A 19,056-nucleotide genomic window follows, 5' to 3' on the forward strand; every position below is an offset into this window, starting at 1 on the left:
TTTGAAAAAATGACCCAAATCCAAAAGATGGTATTTGAGATTTTTCGTCGACTTAGGACATTTCTTCAAAATCTAAGACCACTTTTAGGGTTCTGCTGGGTGGCTGAAAATTGTCAAATCGCTCCTGGGTGAATGCCTGTTCTAAAAATATTTTGAAAAACTGCAAAAATTGTAAAGTTTTTAGTTATTTTCCTCAATTTTCTGAACTTGGCAATTGTAACCAAAAAATTGGCAGCACTGAACTCAAAAATATTTCTCCAGAAAAAAATTCAAAAACACGAATTTACCCAAAGATAAGCAATTATTAGATGTGTTCTTTTTACACGGATTTTGGCAGATTTTCGAGAATCTGGATTTTGGAAGATTTAGAATCCCCCATAATCTGCTTGGGTAGCAGCTTTTGAAAATGGATTTTGGATTCTACTTTGAAAAAGAAGGCTCGAGGTTTTGAAAAATTGGTGAATGTAATCTCAAAAGTGTTGAAAAAAAGAGATTTTAAAAAACGTCCAAAATCCAGATTCTTGAAAATCTGTCAAAATCCGTGTAAAAAGAACACATCTATAAATTTTCAACCACCCAGTATAATCCTAAAAATAGTACACTTGGATATTTAGGGCAATGGCCAGAGTCAACGCAGAATCTTAAATAATATCTTGAAGAACTGGACTATTTTTTCCAAAACAGGCTGGGTAAAAGCTGAGGCGAAAAAATCACGAATTTCCGAAAATTCCTCCCTTTTTGAAGACTCATCCCTTCCAGAGGTGCCTTCGGAGCTGAAATTTTTTCTGAAAGACTTTCAACTCAAAATGAAGAAAGTCTCAACTGAATAGGGAAACATTTTTCTATGTATTTTTTTTTTCGTAATCCACCCTAATCTTTCGTTTTTTTTTCTCAAATTTTTTAAAAATAGAAGAAGGTTTTTGATGATTCTAAAAGGTATTAAAATCATGTTTCAGATTACGTCCACAATTCTTCTCATTGGTCGAATCACACAAATACAGTTGGGATGTGGATGAACATCGCGATATGTTACGCAGCATGTTGATGACAGCTTCGGATATCGCTGCTTCTACCAAGCCATGGTTAATACAACAACGTGTAGCCAGACTAGTCACTGATGAGTTCCTGGTTCAAGGGGATAAAGAACGTAATGAATTGAAAATCCAACCACAAGCCCTTATGGACCGTGAACGTCAGCACGAATTGCCTCAATTGCAGATTCGATGGATCTCAGATATTTGCCTACCTTTGTATACGGTAAGAAACCCTATAATATGTGCATACCTCTTGAATAAAACTTCATTCCTTAATCATATCTCACATTAATACATATTTCCATTTCTACTCTGCAGTCTCTTGGAAAAATGAATCCCAAATTGAACGTTATGGCTGATGGAGCCACGAACAACATGAAACAATGGGCCAATTTAGCAGATGAACAAGCCAACAACCCTACCAATAATTCTTCTTAAGTAGATATGCTCCATAATACCTATATATTTTTTCTTGGACCAATTCGTGGTTATCGATTGGATCAATTGTATAGACGTCACTTAGGCATTTTGTAGTTTGAATGTATGCCACAGTTTTGTACATTTAATTTTCATAATATGTATTAGAGTGCTCCATTTATCTTAATTGTATCTATCTTCATGTTTTTTATTTGAATTTTTTGAATGTTTTGGGGGTTTGTACGTGTACATTAGGTTAGGTTATGTGTATGTATATTGTATATGTGTTGGTTTGGTGGCTCTTGTATGTATAAGTAATCCGACCTGGATTTCTATTTTTTTTTTTTTAATTTTTTTAAAATGATTTTTGTGGTGCAGATGATACGAAATTGCGTTCAATTGTGAAAGCAGTGTGGGAAATGCAGATTTCTTGATTTGGAACATTATTTACCTACTTATCTATCTAGATATTTTTAGAGATCTACATAATGATATTTTTACCTACTATTACCTATAATTTTTTTTATTGCTCAAGATTCTAGATCATAAAGTTCATTATTTTACTTTAGATATTTTGTTAAAATTATCTATAGTAGAAAAATCATGAAGACTTAAGAGCAGATCAAAAAATATCTCAACAATAAATGAGTGTTTTAAATAATGAGAAATTAAAATAGACTATAAATAAACACTTGTCTGGCTGTCGAAAGATCTTCCGGTGTGATATAATCAGTTGAGATGTAATTAAATTAGGTAAATTATGAGCAATTTTTCATCTTCTATACAATTAATTTAAAATTAAAAGTTTTAAAATTCAAAAAGTTTCTTTGTTGGATCAAACGTAGAATTATTTATAAGTAAGTATTTAGATGAATTGTATTTGGTCGTTGATGTCGTTTTTACGTAAAATTATGCCACTAAACTTTTATCAGTGATAAATGAACAGTTTTAGAGAACACAAAAGTAGAATGTACATTAGTTTTTAATTTTATATTATTTGTTTTATTATGTTTACACGAAGTTAAAGTCAAAATTTAATAAACAATTTTTCCATAATATTTTTCATTTCATTAAAAAAAACTTTAAAAAAAACTTTTGACAATTAGGTATTGTTGTTAACTTGTTATGAATGTCCTTTGAAATAATTTCAGAACGATAGGGATTCGAACAGACAACTGTCGCACTCTAGGAAAAAGTAGCTCAAAACGTAGGAACCACGTGAAAAAAGGATTAGAAAAAGGAAAGTTTTTAAATGCGATTATTGTATGCATAAGGATACATTTTCTTTTTCAAAAATTATTTTTGATTCCAAAAGTAGAATATTTCAGCTTCAATAATTAATCAAAAAGTCAATCATATACTCATAAGATAATTATTTACTTTTTTAAAATCTGTTTAGTCTCGCTTTTTTGACGAAAATTTTGAAAAAGCACGAGTAGGTATCATTTTTGTGCTCATTGTCAAGAGAAATCTTGCATTTTGCTAATATTATCGAAGTCTTGCTTTCTGCAAAAAAATACAAAATACAAAATACAAAATCTCTCGCTTTTTGGCAAAATTGCTAAAAAAAATTCACTTTATTTTCTAAAAAGTTACAAAAAGTTTGACTCTTTTTCAAATACCTATTGTACAAGTTTTTTTTTTTTTTGATAGAAAATTCACAAAAACTTGTTTTGATGCTTAACTTTACAAAATATTGCTTTTTACAAAAAATTGTCAAAAATTCTTGGTTTTTCACTGACGAAAAAATGTTTGCCATTCATCAATAAAATAATTACAAACTATAGCTCTCTTGCAAAAAAAAAAATCCAAAAAGTACCTCATTATTCCAAAACTTGTCCAAAAGTCTCGTTTTTTGTCAGAAATTGAGAAAAGTGCCAATTTTTGCCACTAATTACTCACAAAGGGATCCTGTTTGTTGCTAGATTATCCAAAGTCTTGTTTTTTGGCAATACTCTCGCTTTTTAGCAACATTTCTAAGTTTTTGTTTCTTCAAGAATAGCCTAGTCTGTGCTCTTTTTCCACTAATTAACCAACAGCTATACGTACCAAAAGTCCCAGCTTTCTGCTTAAATTTTTAAAATTTTTTGCTTTCTCAGAAATGAGAACAATTTTTGCTTTTTAGCTAAAAAACTAAAAATTTTCTCAAAAAATTCCAGAAAATCTTATTTTTTCCAAAATTATTCAAAATATTCGGTTTATTTCAGAAATTGGCAAAAAGAGTTTCCTTTTGTTAAAATTGTCAAAGTCTCAATTTTTGCAAAAAATTGTATTTTTAGCAGAAATCGAAAAATTGTCATCTTTGTTACAAAAAGCTGCCAAAATATGTTGTTATTTTTGTTGGTTTTTATCGAAAAATTGCAAAATAAGGTACCTAGTGTATCTATGATCACTTGGAAAATTGAAAATCAGAAGATTTCACCTCGATCAATTTTGATCATGTGGCCTTAATAAGAACTTGAGAACATCTAGTTCCTTATGGACTTGAGTATATTTTCTGATAGGAAACATCTGTGTGTCTGGCGTAGTGAATTTTTAGGGTCATCAAAACTTATCAAAACTGATAAAAATTGTTAGGTATGGGCTACTTCATTAAAATTTTATAATTCAGTTTCTCTGTGAAAATTTTAATCAGATGTGTATATCCTTATCAATATAAATACAGCATGGTAAATATCTTACCCTACTTACTGTGAAATTGAAATCATTTTTCATAAATTTATATTTTAGATGAATTCCTAGTTAACTGTAGTGAGTGCCTACTTTTATTTCATTAAATTTACTTGTTGTTACAGAGCCTTCTTTCAGTGACGAAGGTTCGACTAAAGTTTTTCCTCGCGATTTTATAGGAAGTCTCGTATAATATTTTGTGACTATACAACATAATTCATGTTGAGTAAAGGGATACCATCGAAGGTAGTAGTCTTCATAGAATGCATCCTGTTATCATGCTGTGTAAAACAAATTTCATCCAGTGTATTCGAAAAATCAATATCAAGCCCATATTTCGTAGATAAGACAGCGATGATCAAAACATTATTCGAAAATTGTAAAAATACTCCAAACATTATGATCACTTGCCCAAAGTTATTTGGAAAAAGCCTTAATCTCGATATGATCAAACGATTCGCCGAAATCGAAGTTGATAAAAATGGCATTCCAGTACCAAAGACCGAAACTTCAAATTATAAACTATTTTCAAATTCTTCGCTCAAAATATCTCAACATAAAAACCTAATCGATGCGCATTTAGCCGAATATCCAGTTATTTTATTCAATCTGAGTTTAAATGAGATACAAATGGAAAACACAACTGTTGAAAGGATACTTCAAGGATTACGTGAGGCATTAAAAACAACCACCCTGAAATACGAATGGTTATTGAATAAACTGGTTGAAATACAATCAAACGTTGAAAATTCAAAACTTGAGGAACAGATCAGTTTTTTGCAAAATGTGTTGGATATGAATTTGAACCGAGATGGAATAACTACCAGTTTATTACGACTGACCGAAATCGTATACCAATGTTTTCTGAAAAAGGTAATCGTTCTGATCGATGATTACGATGCGGTCATTAATAAGGCCATTTTAACTCCTAATTTGGACTCGGATGCGGTAATCAAAGTCATAAAAACGATGATTGGCAAATTACTCGAACCCTTTTATCCATACGTTAAATTTGCTGTGATCACTGGAATGAATGGGATTTTATACCATTTTCATTTCCTTGAAATGAAAACAATCAGTCATTTCCTTGAAATGAAAACAATCAGCCATCATCGTTTCTCGAGTTCTCCTCTATTCAGTTTTTATTTCGGTTTTACCAATGAAGAAGTGAATCTTCTTCTCAATCGTTTGAATATTGGCCAGAAACAGTCGGAACGAGATCAAATAGAGAAATATTACAAAGGGTACACCGCTCTGGGAAATCTACCCGTTAAAACGTCGACAGAAAAAACAATATTCAATCCTTATTCCATCACGTCGTATTTAGCTGATGTAGTGGAACATACCGGTCCTTCAAAGGATCTAAATTATTGGGCTGAAACTGAACCAAAAGCTAGGTTTCTCGAGAAATTCGTGAAAGCCAGCGAATTTCGTAAATTTATGATGGAACTTTTGCACGATAAAATCATTTTCGTTAAGCATATGCATAATTATTACGAAAATGAACTCGTAGCTTTTAAAAATCTAGTCGATAGAGATTTCGAGGATATCAGTAGTTTCGACGTTTTAACTTTTCTGGCCTTTATGTTCGAGTATGGGTACCTGAGTTATACTCGAGAACTCAATTTTTATCGTATTCCTAATAAAGAAGTAGCTCGAGATATTCGAAAATATTTGTTACTATGGTATAGAAATTCGGTCGCTATTACAGAGGAAGAATTGAGCTCAATTGGAGATCATTTATCAGATGTAATTAACTTGGAAGATGCCCCCGATTCCAAGTTCAATCAGTTCGTGCAAACTTCAAGTCGAGTATTCGAATCGATGGTTTCGAAACATGAAGAGCTTATGCCTAAAAGAGGAGGATTGCAGTTCGAATTACGTTCAATTTTGTACTTAGCAGCGACTGGTAAAGAACGACGAGCTAAAGTAGGAGAAAAGCTCGATAGTGATTTTTATGAAAATTATCCGGATACAGCGAAATTAGTCGTGATTAATGATGAAGGCACAGCTATGATAATATTGATCATGTATGAAGACAGTGAAACCTTGCAAGAGGCTATGCAGTATGTAAAGACCAACAAATTGAATCTGAAACAAACCATCAAGTGTAAGAAAATTTTATCCGTCAATTTACTCAAAGATTTGACTTGGGAGACGGATTATGAAGTAATATTTCTCCAGAGAGAAACGGGTTGGTGATTTGTTGATTTCGTGTACGAGTAGGTACCTATCTTAGAGTACCTACTGAGTACATATGACCTACATTGGCAGAATAAATTTTGACCTTGGGTGAGCTGTACGTTTTTAAAAGCAATAAAAACAAGAAAATATTTATTACACGTACATAGAGTTATTTAAAATTACAAATATTTCGATGGTGTAGGTAAAAACATTACCTACTGATGAAAACTTATCCAATAAACATCCTTCAATCTTATTTCTTATTTTATAATTATTTACATAGGTACCTACCTAGAATTGAAATCCAGCAGAAAAGGCTAGTACAAGATTTAAGTGATCTACATTGCTACATATTCGTTCGTATTCAACTCGTCATACTGTTGCCTACCCCAGTTTCTAACTCTATCGTAATATCTTTGCAATATTCGATTCCGGTACATAAAATAACCCAAACCAGTGCCCAAAATTATCAGAACAATAAACTCGAGCACAAGTGCAAAAGTACTCGTCCCTTTAGTTTTTTCCTCGGGTGGTACTTCTAGAGGTAAACCTTCGTATTCTGGTTGATCGTGTTGCCATTCGACTTGTGCAGAATGATTATTACACCAGTATTTTGTACTCGAGAGATCAACATTATCACATAAACAGGTGTAATTCAGTTGTGGCGATGACGATGAGGGACGAAGTAAACACATGCCTTTGCAGGATGCTTTTTTGCAAGGATTAGGAATCTGTAAAATTCAAATTATTTATGAGTATAAAAATTGCAAGTGTTTTAAGGATCTGGACTAACTTAAATGATCAAAACGATAATTTAAAAAAAAATATTGCAGGATTTTTTCTAAATTCAGTGGGGACGTAAATTTTTCAGTTCCATAGTTCCAGATATGCCCCTGGAGGGAAGATACGTATAGGTTCTTAAAGCGGGGACATTTTCGAAAAAATTATGGGTTTTGACTCTAACCCCTTCAACCAATCTACCTATTTTGAGAAAAATTTCTCAGCCCCAAAAGATATAGTATTTTAGATTCTGCGCCGACTTAGGGAATTTCCATCAACATCATAGACCATTTTTAAGGTTTCACTGGGCGATTGAAAATTTGCAAATCGTTTATTTTTGGGTTGGTTCGTTTTTTGGAAATTTTTTCTTCTGAAATATTTCACATTAATCAAGCTAAAACAACGAAAGATATTATTTCTAAAATTGGGAGAATATTTTGGAATACAGTGATGCCAATTTTCTGGTCATTATTGTAAATTCCAAAAAATTGAGAAAAAGAGCCAAAAAGTTTTCAATTTTTTTTGATTTTTTGAAATTCGTGGTAATGACTAAAATATTATCTCAATTTCAAAAATAATATCTTTCGACGCTTTAGATCAATTACTTAATGTGAAACACTTCGGAATTTTTTTTGTTTCAAAACAAATATTTTCCCAAAAATCAAAGTTTCCAAAAATGAGCACCTTAAAAATTTTCAACTGCTCAATAGAGCTCCACAAGAGGTCTTGGATTTTGATTGCAATGGTTTAGGCTGACGCAGAATCTGAACTACCATCTTTTGTAACTGGGCCATTTCTACCACAACAGGTTGGGTAAAAGCTGGAGCGAAAAATAAACCACATTTTTTTTCAAAAATGTCCACACTTTAATAAGGACTCATAAATCTCTTCTCCAGGGACACCATGAGAGATACAATTTCTTCTGAGAGACTTTCAACTCAAAATGAAAGCCTCGCTGCTCGATTTGGTCAAAATCCTCATACTTTCATTATTTTTTTGAACCAACAATAAACTGTCATGCTTACTTTAGTTTGTTGCACTTTTGGGTTAAATGCATTCAAGTATTTCACTGACGATGCATCTAAATCAGTGATAAACTTTGGGTTGTCTTCAAAATTCATGTAAATGATATTTTTTTTCTCTTCTGTCCAAAAGACATTGCCTTCGAATGTGCTCATGGTGAAAATATTTTTTTGTGATTCTGAATACCAAATCTGAAAAAAAGGAGGAAACTTCATTGTACTGCAAACTTTGATACGAATTGGGTGCCTATTTTGAAATGAGTACGAGTCTGAAGGAGTCATGATTTTAAAAGTTTCAATCTTTAAATGCTGAAATTTAATTTGTACTAAACCTTTGAAATCTATCGTTTGGAATTTCTGATCATTTTGAGAATCCATTGACAGAAAATCAAAATATTTGTAGCTTTTGATTTTTTCTGAATAAAAATGATTTTTTTGGTTGAAATTCAAGTTTTTAGCCCATTTTTGATTGAAAAGTTTTGTTTGGACTGTTTAAAAATGGAATTAAAAAAATTATTTTTTTAATTTTTTGAACTTGGGAAGAGAGCAGCAAAATTGTTACGCATGCGACTAAAAATTTTTGAGATTCAATTTTCATTTTAGAAATGATTAATTCTAAGGCGCCGCAGAACAATAAATTGAGTAAAAAATTATGGATATCAGCGAAATATAAGATTTGAACTGATTTGTGAATTACCTTCCTATTCATTCCATTAAACTGTATGGATTCAATTTCACCCAAATCGCAATCCATCCAGTAAACCCTTTGCGAAGATTCGTCAACGGTCAAAGACATTGGATGACGAAGGCCTTCATGGACCAAATCTGTTTCATCTGATCCATCCATCGACGATTTTATTATGCGAGAATCTTCATACTGATTATGCAAGGCTCTCAAAGAATGGAACAACAATCTGCAGAAAAAATCATTCGTTTTTAGTCTTGATGGTTAAACTAAAATCTACTTTCAGAACAATGAGCAGCCAGAATTTTTCCGAGGGGAGAGCAAAACAATATTTTTTTAGTTGAAATTTGGGATAATTTTTGATAGATTCCTGATTTTTGTTTGTTTACAAAATTTCCATTTGCAAGAGAAGGGATGAAGGGCATTGCCCCCCCCCCGGCTTCTTGACTATACCATTGTCTCAGAACTTGAGATTTACATTACCCGTAACGTGGAGCTAAAGCAATATGACAAGAATCAGTAAAACTCAAAGTTTTAATCAGAGCACATAATTTCCCATCTTTAGAACACACTCCGAGCGCCTTATCAGTTGAAAAATATATGTTACCAGTCAGCCAATCAACATCGATGGAAAATATAATCGGCGAATCTGCGTTAGAAATAAAATTTTGAATTTAGCTTAAAATTTGTTTTAGTTATTATAATGACGAAATTCAATAGGTAGAATATACTTATTCATACGTGTCTCGAAAACTCGACTCGATGCACCGGAGGCAACTGTTGTTTTATACACATAACCTGTCTTTTTATCAGCCACACCATAAAGTATATAGGTATGAGCTGCAGATAGACCTTTACATTCGACATTTTTCTGTATCAGTGAAGTCCTGTTGGTGGCTAAATTGAATGATTTAATATCGCGCTCCGTCGAATATATGAGAACATTTTCGTACGCCACTGAAAAAAATCACCAAACGAATTAATTTTTCAACATAACTATGCGGAAGAAGTTCCACAAGTGATAAGATATACCATTACCGTAAGTCAAACAAGAACGACCCAAAGTGTGAGGCTTGGATTTATAGTTTTCCCCACACGAACACCTCTCTATACCTTGATATTTAACGCACCTGTGCTGACAGGTAGCATCTTTACCACATTCTTCAATCTCTAAAAACCAATCGTCAAATTCATTAGTCAGTTTTTAAATTCGTTTGGGAATCTATAGGTAAATTATCGAAGTATCGTCACCTTTGCATATAGAACTGGATTCGGATTCGGGGATTGAGGCATTACAAAAACATTGAGGACCGCTTGGTGTTGTTAAACAAGAATGGGTACACGTTCGACATTTAAATTCGTCTGAAAATTGATCCCAATTACGAAATTAATTGACCCAGAGGCCTATAGAGAATCCAGAAACACGTTTAGTGAAGTGTTCAAGTACCTACCATATTTCCAACATAGTTCATTCTCATCGGAGCAGTCCCAGCAGTGACATTCACCATCGCAGGTGTCTTTTAAGTCGATGCATTTCATCCTATCTTTGCATAAGAATTGACCTTCTTGATACGTGCAACTTGGGAATTCTGATCGAATTCCTGTAAAGTCACAGAAAATTCGTTCAATAAATTTTTTTGATAATTCAAAGCTTTGAATTCAATTACAAGATATGGCATTATTGTAACAGTACCTTGACGTCTTTCGAATCTAAGTCTTTGAACTTGAGAAAATCTACAAAAAAAAAATAAATTATTATAATTGTAGATTTTTTGTAAGAAAATTTAATTTCCTACTTACTTCGTGTCATTTTCCAAACTACAAACCATATTCGCGAAAAGAAACGGACATAAAATCAATGAAAGAAATTCCATCACATATTTTATAGGTAGCCTAGGTACTTTATAATGTTGTACAATTTTTTGGTATACTTTCAACTCAATCGTCCATTTTGAAAATGTAAAAGCACACTGAATTTATTTTCCTGATTGATTATATTTTAGGATATTCCTTATCCATGTATTCCTATCTAACAAGAAGTAATTTATTTCATCAGTTCTACCGCAAGAAGCAAACTATCTTAATGACCTAAAGTAATTTGATGATTGATGGCAAAAATTGGTAGGTACTTTTACTCAAATAAAAATAAGGTTCATAGGTATTTTTTGATTTGATGTAGCCAGATATTGTAAGATTTCTTATTGGCGACATTTTTGCAAGTTAAAATTTAACCGAGTCAACTGTTGAGAATGTAAAATGATCACCTATTATCAGTCCAATGATATATCCAAATCATTCAGCTGCTTCATAGATAATTTCAAAATTTGATTCGACTGTTATCTGTGATTCAGTTATAAAAAATGATAAGAAGAATTGATTTTTGTACACGGATATCATCAACATTGGCCAATAACCCGCACCCATGAGATAGATCACTGTGTAGTATGTTGTGTATCTCCCCTTTCCCATTTCGTTTGAATACCTATCCGAACAGGGACCAGTTGAACTTGATACGTGAATTAATTGGTGGGTTTTGAAAGGGATTAGGTACTTACTTGAAAATTTAAAATCATTCGGTAATTAAAATTAAAAAACTCAAATTCAAACTTTAAGAGCGAAAGCTCAACTTACCAAGATGAGTATTTACAAAAGTTGAGAAGGCTTCCATTTTTAAAAATTTGAGAAATCACAATGAAAAAAAATTTACAAGGTGTTTTTTTGTGATAAATTTATTTGAAATAGAATCGAGTATCAGGTTCACATCACGTTTTAAGTATCTGGATATTGTTTTATAACTACGAGTAGGTACATCGCTTAAAAATTCTGGTTCATAATTTTATGGGCAAGGCTGAGCTTCACATTAAGCCCACGCATCAAGTTTGAATTCCTTGATTATTTCTGAACAAGGTTTTAACGGATTTGACCTGAAAATAATGGCATATTTTAATAATCGATGTTTCTGAATAACGAAAATTGAAAATAAATATTGCCTACTTGGAATCGATTTTATGAAAACCAGAAGGTTGAGCGGATTGTAAATTATCGCTGGTCAAGCAAACAAGCATTGAGTAGGTAAATTTTCGAACACTGTCCAATTGCGCTATACATGAGGAAAAAACAGGAGATAGAGGATTAATGATGAAATATTATTCGGCTATTATAATTTTCGATCAAGTTCAAAAGAGAAATTCAGAATAAGTACCTGAAGTGAAAGCACCCGGATGTCCGTCGAATTCGTAGAAAAATCGGTCAGCAAATTTATACCTGTAAAATGCTTCGGCAATAACGCAATGAAATGATGGACTGGTCAGCGTTCCAGGTAATTTTTTCTCAAGTAATCCGCCAACGAAGTAGTCTATGTCGTGGACACTGGAATAGACTTGAGCGAGTTGCGAAATTTTCTGGAATTATTATTTTTTTACATGAATAAATTAGGTACAACAAATTTGAATCCTAAAGGTACGAGCCCATTATACTTAGTTGAGAATTTATTGAAAAAAAAAAATGAAATACTTCAATTTCTACGAATTTTCATTCCAAAACATGAATAGAATTTTCAAAAAACTCAAAGGTGCGAATTTTTTTGAAAAAACTAAAAAATTCAAGCAAAAACTTAGGGCACATGTTGAGAACTTACATCAGCTTCCATGACATCTTTCAAATCTTCAAATTTATTCACAGAAGGTAAACCACAGACACGTCTCATGGTACTGTAAGGAGGGACTCCATACTCTCTTCCTCTGTGTATATCAATACTGACCAAATCAATTCCATTGCGTTTAGTAGAATCTTTGTTTTTAAGATGGAATATTGAATTTGTAATCTAGCAAAAAAAAAATACAAAAATTTGGCTAAAAATACATATCATTCAGAATTCATTTTAGTCAGTTTTTATTACCTTTTCAAGGATATACTTATGAAAGACAAAAAGGTGACGAATCTTGATCAGTAAATTTTGAGGATGACTGAGGGTGGTCAACATTTGGCACTTTGCCTCACATGCAGATATGATTTTTTTCAATTTAATCCATTACAGAGGAATTAAAAATTTACAACATACCTCCGCAGTACAAAATTTATCTTGATCATTTTGGGGCTGTGAAATTAAACCTCTCAAGAAATAATCAAAATTATCTTTAGTTTGAAGAATTATACCGGCTCTATCCGCATGATCAGCCAACTGTACTGTACTGGAAACTGTTCTATTTTCTCTCATCATACTGAAATTAATGAACAAAAAAAAAAAATGTCAAGGAAATAAACTTGAAATGTTGTAGACTTTTGAAAAATCAAACTTAATTGTAGAAAATTGATGTGAAATCTTGTAAAGAAATAAAAAAATACTTAAATACCCATTGAAGAAGTCAGAAATTTGCCAAATCTTGTAAAATCAATTGTAGGTAGGTATACTCACTCTTGTAAAATATAGTGCGTAAGTAGGTATCACATATTAAAATATGTATTATACTTGACAAAAAATTTGGAATTCCACATTGATTTTTTTGGGAGGGGGGGGGCGAAGTACTCGTATAGGTACAGATTGATAGATCTATCAGTCTGCTTCACCATTTTCATTCAAAATCTTGATATCAAAAAAACTGACCTGATATTTCCTACAATTGTACTATGAAGTGATCGAAACGCAGCTGCCACAAATTCACTGATTGAGGATGGATTGATGCTTGAATTATACCCTTTGGCATATCCTGATTTCTGAGGAGCCAAGTTATTTTTCTCAACATACGTAGAACCTGATTGGAAGTTACAAATTATTATAAGAAAGGGGAAAAAGTGAGCAAAATTTGATCAGATGAGTCTTCATCTCACTAAATCGAGGGGACTTATTAGTGGATTTTATGAAGAAAAAGAATAGGTATTGCAATAAGTATATATAAAAAATGAATCAAGAAAATGAATATTTCATCAGAAATGAACAAATTGTTTGCTCAAGTGCGAGGTTTGAAAAGTGAACACATAAAGTGAATTGGATTTCTCGAATTTGTATTTTTTTTTTTTTTGTTGCAAAATTGAGTCCTAAAATTTGAAAACAAAGAACAAAAAAACTTGAAAACATTGAGGTAATTAATTGGGGTTCTTAATCTGATACAGTAAATACATTTTGGAACTACCTACATATAGTATGACACAAAAGTAGTGCTCGATGGCTTTTATTTCTAAAGTAGAAAGAGCTAGGAAGGGAGATGAATGAAGATGCGTTGGGTAGGGAAAAATAAGGGCTTTCAAAAGCGACTTTGAAAATTCCAGGTCCATGCACAGGGTGTTTACAAATTTTTTTTTTTTTTTTTTTTGAAAGCCGGTTTGTCAAAAAATTCAAACTGGTTTTTACTGACGCAATGTATTCTACACACTAAGGCGATAAAAATGTGATATGAACTTTTTGAAACCGGTTCTTTAATTTGCAACCAGTTAACAAAACATACCCAAAAATTATTGTAGATAGAGAAAAAAGCTTGAAATACAAGTTGTAGAACGTGAAAAGTTACACAATTTTGTCTAATCACATTTTGAAACTGGTTCATTGGTTCGCATTTAGCAACCAGTTTTTGACAATCACCTAAAAATTGGAGACAGAGAAAAAAGCTCAAAACAAAAGTTGTAGAGCATAAAAAATTGAACCATTTTCGCTGAATGTACATATTTTGAAACCGGTTCATTAATTTGCAGCAAGTTATCGAAAATTACCCACAAATTGTAGATGGTGAAAATAGCTCGAAGCAAAAGTTGTAAGGCTTGAATAATTACACAATTCTGTTCAATCATACATTTTGAAACCGGTTCATTGGTTCGAATTCAGCAACCAGATTTTGACAATCACCTAAAAATTGAAGATAGAGACAAAAGCTTGAAACATAAGTTGTAAAGTGTGATAAATTGAACTATTTTTGCTGATCGGATTTTGAAAATTGCTAATTATAATTATAGGCTAGCTGCGAATTAATGAACCGGTTTCAAAATCTGATTAGCAAAAATAGTTCAATTTTTCACACTCTACAACTTATGTTTCAAGCTTTTGTCTCTATCTTCAATTTTTAGGTGATTGTCAAAATCTGGTTGCTGAATTCGAACCAATGAACCGGTTTCAAAATGTATGATTGAACAGAATTGTGTAATTATTCAAGCCCTACAGCTTTTGTTTCAAGCTTTTTTTCTCAATCTCCAATTTTCAGGTAATTTTTGATCACTGGTTGCAAATTAGTGAACCGGTTTCAAAATACGTTCAGCGAAAATAGTTCAATTTTTTATGCTCTACAACTTTATTGTTTTGAGCTTTTTTCTCTATCTCCGATTTTTAGGTGATTGTCAAAAAAAAACTGGTAGCTAAATGCGAACCAATGAACTGGTTTCAAAATGTGATTACTGATTACATAGAATTGTGTAATTTTTCACGCTCTACAACTTTCATTTCAACTTTTTTCTCTATCTCCAATTTTTATGCATTTTTTGTTAACTGGTTGCAAATTAATGAACCGGTTTCAAAAAATTCATGTCACGTGTTTGTCGCCTTAGTGTGTAGAATAATACATTGCGTCAATAAACACCAGTTTGAATTTTTTGACCAAACCAGTTTTTCAGTTGGTGGACACCCCGTGCATGAGCTTGAAATTTTCAAGGTCGCTTTTGAACGCTCTTATTTTCCCTACTCAACGCCGCTTCATTCATCTCGCTAGCTCTTTCCACTTATAGAAAATGTACTTGAATAAAAGCCACCGAGCACTACTTTTGTGTCATACTGTAGGTATACTACTAATTTAGCTACCTACCCAGCAATACAGGTAAATATTCGTTATAGGTTATATGCTGCACAATGGCGATAACGATTCTTCTAGCTTCTTGGAAAATAATCTCATCCGACCAGTTAGCATGTAAACGATGCAAATCGGTAGCTAATTTATTATGTAATCTCAAAAACATAATTTGCGATGCTGCGATTTCCGTATTCAGATTAACTCTCGCTGCGTCACCTGAAACATATTTTTCCCGTGAGTAAAAAAATGAAGTAGACATGGTAAATATTAAAAAATCTTATCTATTAATATCCGGTGGTGGTGGTTACTGATTATTTTATATCCCTTACCAGCTAAATAACATACATCAGAGGGCTTGGGAAGGTCGCAAACTCCCGTCGAGTTCTGTACATTTATCAAGAAAGTCTTGTTATTTTCGTTCGTTTGAGTTTTTAATAAACCATCGCGGAATGATCGAAGCGAATTCGACTTCTCTTTATCCAAACCATAGATGAATGATCCATCCAAGTAATGAGTAACTGCTGCAATCTTTTGGAAAAATTCATGGTACTCTTATTGCTTGTGTCATATTTTTATTCAAAGATAGGTACCTACTTGAACTTACCTGTTGAGGTACAGATATATTACACCCCATGTTGCTTGTAGTACTGACTCGTTTCATGTCAACACACAGTTGTTTAAATTTTGAGTAAAAAGTATCATTTGACGGGATGGCAATGGGCAAACAAGCAGGATGTGGATTCAAACTTCCATCTTCATTACAACAACTCGCTGCGGGTGCTAAATTAATATAATAAAGGACAGTTAGTAAAATGTAATGCTATTAGCTCAAGAACTATGCTAGAAAACACACAAGTTTAATCTGCTACCTTCCTTCCCCTTTCTTACAGGCCTACACACAGATCTGATTTTGAGTTCATAGAAATGATTTTGCACCTCGTGAATTCAATGCAGAGGTGCAAGAATAAAAAAAATCGTACATATTTCTCAACTGAAATACTTAGCTAACAAAACTAATTATTTTAATATAAGCACCTTGCAGTGTCGCTCGCATTGTGATATCGTGTGCGACCATTTGCCCCCAACCCACGACAGCAAGTGTTGATTCTGCATCTGGGACATCACCATCTGGAAGTAAAGTTGTTCGAACAACTCTGGGATTCGGTAATGGTTTTCCATCTTGACTAAGTCTCATTTGACCTTTACCTAAATATCAGTGAATTACATCAGAATCAAATACCTATTCCCTACCTATTTTAATGCAGTAGGTACATACATATTTGTATATAGTGATCATTTTAAAAAGTAAGAAAATGAAATACGTATATTTTCAGTTTAATCTTGAAAATGGCATTAAATAACTACGTATACTAGATAACTAATTATCAGTATGGTATCCATATTGTATGTATCGTGTAAATTATTGTTATCAGCTTGATTTTTTGCAAGGCTTTCTGTGGGTGTTTTCAAGTTTATCGCGAAATATTTCGGCGTAGCCTTGCAACAAATTGATTGTAAGAATTTAAAACGATAAAAAAAAGTATGAATCACGTGAATTGAAAGTTATCCTAAATTACACTTATTCGACGTCGTTTTGTAAATTTTTCTCAATTAAAGAATTTTTCAACTGAATTCGATTATCTATATGCTTTATAAGTAGGAATTTTGGAAAAACTTGGAAAATGAGAGTTGAATGACGTCCAATTTTGAAACTAGAATTCCCTCCATTTTCGAACATTTCATCTCCACGTTAATTTTTTTTGCACTAAAACAAGATGGAAGGTTGCGTGCATCAGAATTTTTGAAAACTACAAAAATTTTTTCAATCAAGAATCTTTGAATTGAAATTTTTTAAAAATCAATGGATTACTAAAATCATGTCACAGACGATTGATATTTTGTCGACTTATTATTTTTACCTATTTGAAATTCAGATGTTTTGGGCTGACTTTCAGCAAAAAACATACCCATCCATTATTTCAACAATATCCTCGAAAAGGAGACTTTACTCTCATTTGTTTCTACTTTTTTTGTTTTTGGGTCAGGGTCAAAAAATTCGGTACACGAAAATATCCATAAAAATAATCAAGATCCTCATCAAATAAAATTTAGGAGGATTTACACCCCCCTTCCTCCAATGTTTATTTCAATATCTTGACTTCAAGTACCTAAAAGAATGGTTTTCACTTCAATTATTGTATCCAAAAAAATTCCTGAAATGAAACGTTTTAGCAATAAGAAATGAAGTGATACTTACTTACTTAAATATGGACTTATTAATTGAAAAATTCGCCACTAAGGACGTTTAAAAAAGTTTGACCTTCCCTTCTCCCCTCTCTCCCCTTTATTTTTAATGCAAGTAGTAAGTATTTAATGCTTTGAAAAATCTGTAAAATTGAGAAAGTTTGTCTGTAAAACTGGAAACCGTCGGATAAATACTTACCATCTGCGTATGAAGGTGGAAGTAATCGAACTACTGGAGTGTTTGGTGTACCCCAAGCTGGCTTTTCTAAATTATTGCACGAACCATCGTAACTTCTGTACTTTTCAGAAGCATTGCAAGAGATCTTTGGCAAACAAACATCGGCTGAGTTTTGCTGTGCTGTTGATAAGAAGCCTGTGAAATTGTTTTTTGAGTCTGAAAAAAATCAAGCAATTTTCAAAAATGAAACTTCATTGATCAGAAGACGCAATGATATAAATTTACTTACCTGAAAGTAGTGATCTCTTGCTTCTATGAATATCGATTACATTTACATTCTAAAAACCAAGCAGAAACAAATTAAAAACTGAGGTAGGTACCTACTTATTTGGTTATTTTTTAATTCAGACGATTGAATTAAATTAATGAAAAGATTGGTAAGGATCGTGAAAATATTTTTCATAACGTTGAAATTTTTTTTGAAAATGATGTAAGTAATTTATGAAAATGTGAGAAAAATTGTATCAAAAGTTATTGAAAAATGCCAGTACCTTTTTTATAAGATCTTTTGACTGATTGTTTTCTGCAAAGTGAGTAAGTAAGTATATACATCAAAAATTAAAAATTTTTTCATATTATTTAGAAACATTTTAAAACAAATTTTCCATGATTTTTGGAACACATCAAGTATAATTTTACTTATTTTTATGGAATTAAAAAAAAATTGACATAAAACTCGAAATAACTAACATTAAGATATTCCAATACTCTGGTAAAAAAATTTAAGATGAGGTATGGTATTAAAGACTCCTTGAAATAATTTTAAGAAAACTTACCAGTAGTGTAGAGCAAAATACAGAATCGTGAACTAGCAAAAAAGCTGTGACCAAAACAGCCCATAAAATTATTTTAACCATGGTACTTGAATTTTTACCAATTACACGTTTGTCAATAACACTTCATCTACGATTATTAATGCCAGTCGTTGTTATTCAGAATATCTAATGTGAGATTATTCGTCGCGCTTTTTATAACGTAGGGCGTAAGTAGTTATTTCCCTACACTATAAGTATGT

The 19,056-nt window shown here is 32.2% G+C and overlaps 4 protein-coding genes across 5 annotated transcripts in view; 2 read left to right on the forward strand and 2 right to left on the reverse strand.

Moving 5' to 3' along the window:
• The window catches only part of LOC135843109 (dual 3',5'-cyclic-AMP and -GMP phosphodiesterase 11A-like), a 205,903-nt gene that overhangs the window by 117,708 nt on the left and 69,139 nt on the right, over positions 1-19,056 (forward strand). Inside the window, exons 17-18 of one of the 2 annotated variants that reach the window (XM_065360857.1) lie at positions 957-1,257; positions 1,353-2,507. The exons of the other annotated variant lie outside the window; for it this stretch is intronic. Coding sequence (XP_065216929.1) covers positions 957-1,257; positions 1,353-1,472 — 421 coding nt within the window. The 3' untranslated portion in view covers positions 1,473-2,507. Of the gene's footprint in view, positions 1-956; positions 1,258-1,352; positions 2,508-19,056 lie in introns of those variants that run through there. 2 annotated transcript variants of the gene reach the window in all.
• Positions 4,090-6,561, forward strand: LOC135843421 (uncharacterized). The gene has a single exon (XM_065361302.1). The coding sequence runs from the start codon at positions 4,341-4,343 to the stop codon at positions 6,321-6,323; it is 1,983 nt and encodes a 660-aa protein (XP_065217374.1). The 5' UTR covers positions 4,090-4,340; the 3' UTR covers positions 6,324-6,561.
• On the reverse strand, positions 6,439-11,002 carry LOC135843422 (vitellogenin receptor Yl-like). The gene is made up of 10 exons (XM_065361303.1): positions 10,593-11,002; positions 10,486-10,526; positions 10,244-10,393; positions 10,044-10,154; positions 9,831-9,962; positions 9,534-9,749; positions 9,276-9,441; positions 8,805-9,021; positions 8,111-8,299; positions 6,439-7,036 (listed from the first exon to the last, which is right to left on the reverse strand). Exons 1-10 carry the CDS (start codon positions 10,664-10,666, stop codon positions 6,644-6,646), a joined length of 1,689 nt encoding a protein of 562 aa, XP_065217375.1. The 5' UTR covers positions 10,667-11,002; the 3' UTR covers positions 6,439-6,643.
• LOC135842548 (peroxidase-like) lies at positions 11,498-19,002 on the reverse strand. Its single transcript, XM_065360055.1, has 13 exons — positions 18,818-19,002; positions 18,271-18,319; positions 18,003-18,197; positions 16,595-16,765; positions 16,164-16,339; positions 15,889-16,087; positions 15,575-15,775; positions 13,396-13,543; positions 12,853-13,012; positions 12,430-12,615; positions 11,995-12,193; positions 11,787-11,892; positions 11,498-11,716 (listed from the first exon to the last, which is right to left on the reverse strand). Exons 1-13 carry the CDS (start codon positions 18,896-18,898, stop codon positions 11,653-11,655), a joined length of 1,935 nt encoding a protein of 644 aa, XP_065216127.1. The 5' UTR covers positions 18,899-19,002; the 3' UTR covers positions 11,498-11,652.

Source organism: Planococcus citri, chromosome 4 (assembly GCF_950023065.1).
Source record: "Planococcus citri chromosome 4, ihPlaCitr1.1, whole genome shotgun sequence".
NCBI lineage: Eukaryota > Metazoa > Arthropoda > Insecta > Hemiptera > Pseudococcidae > Planococcus > Planococcus citri.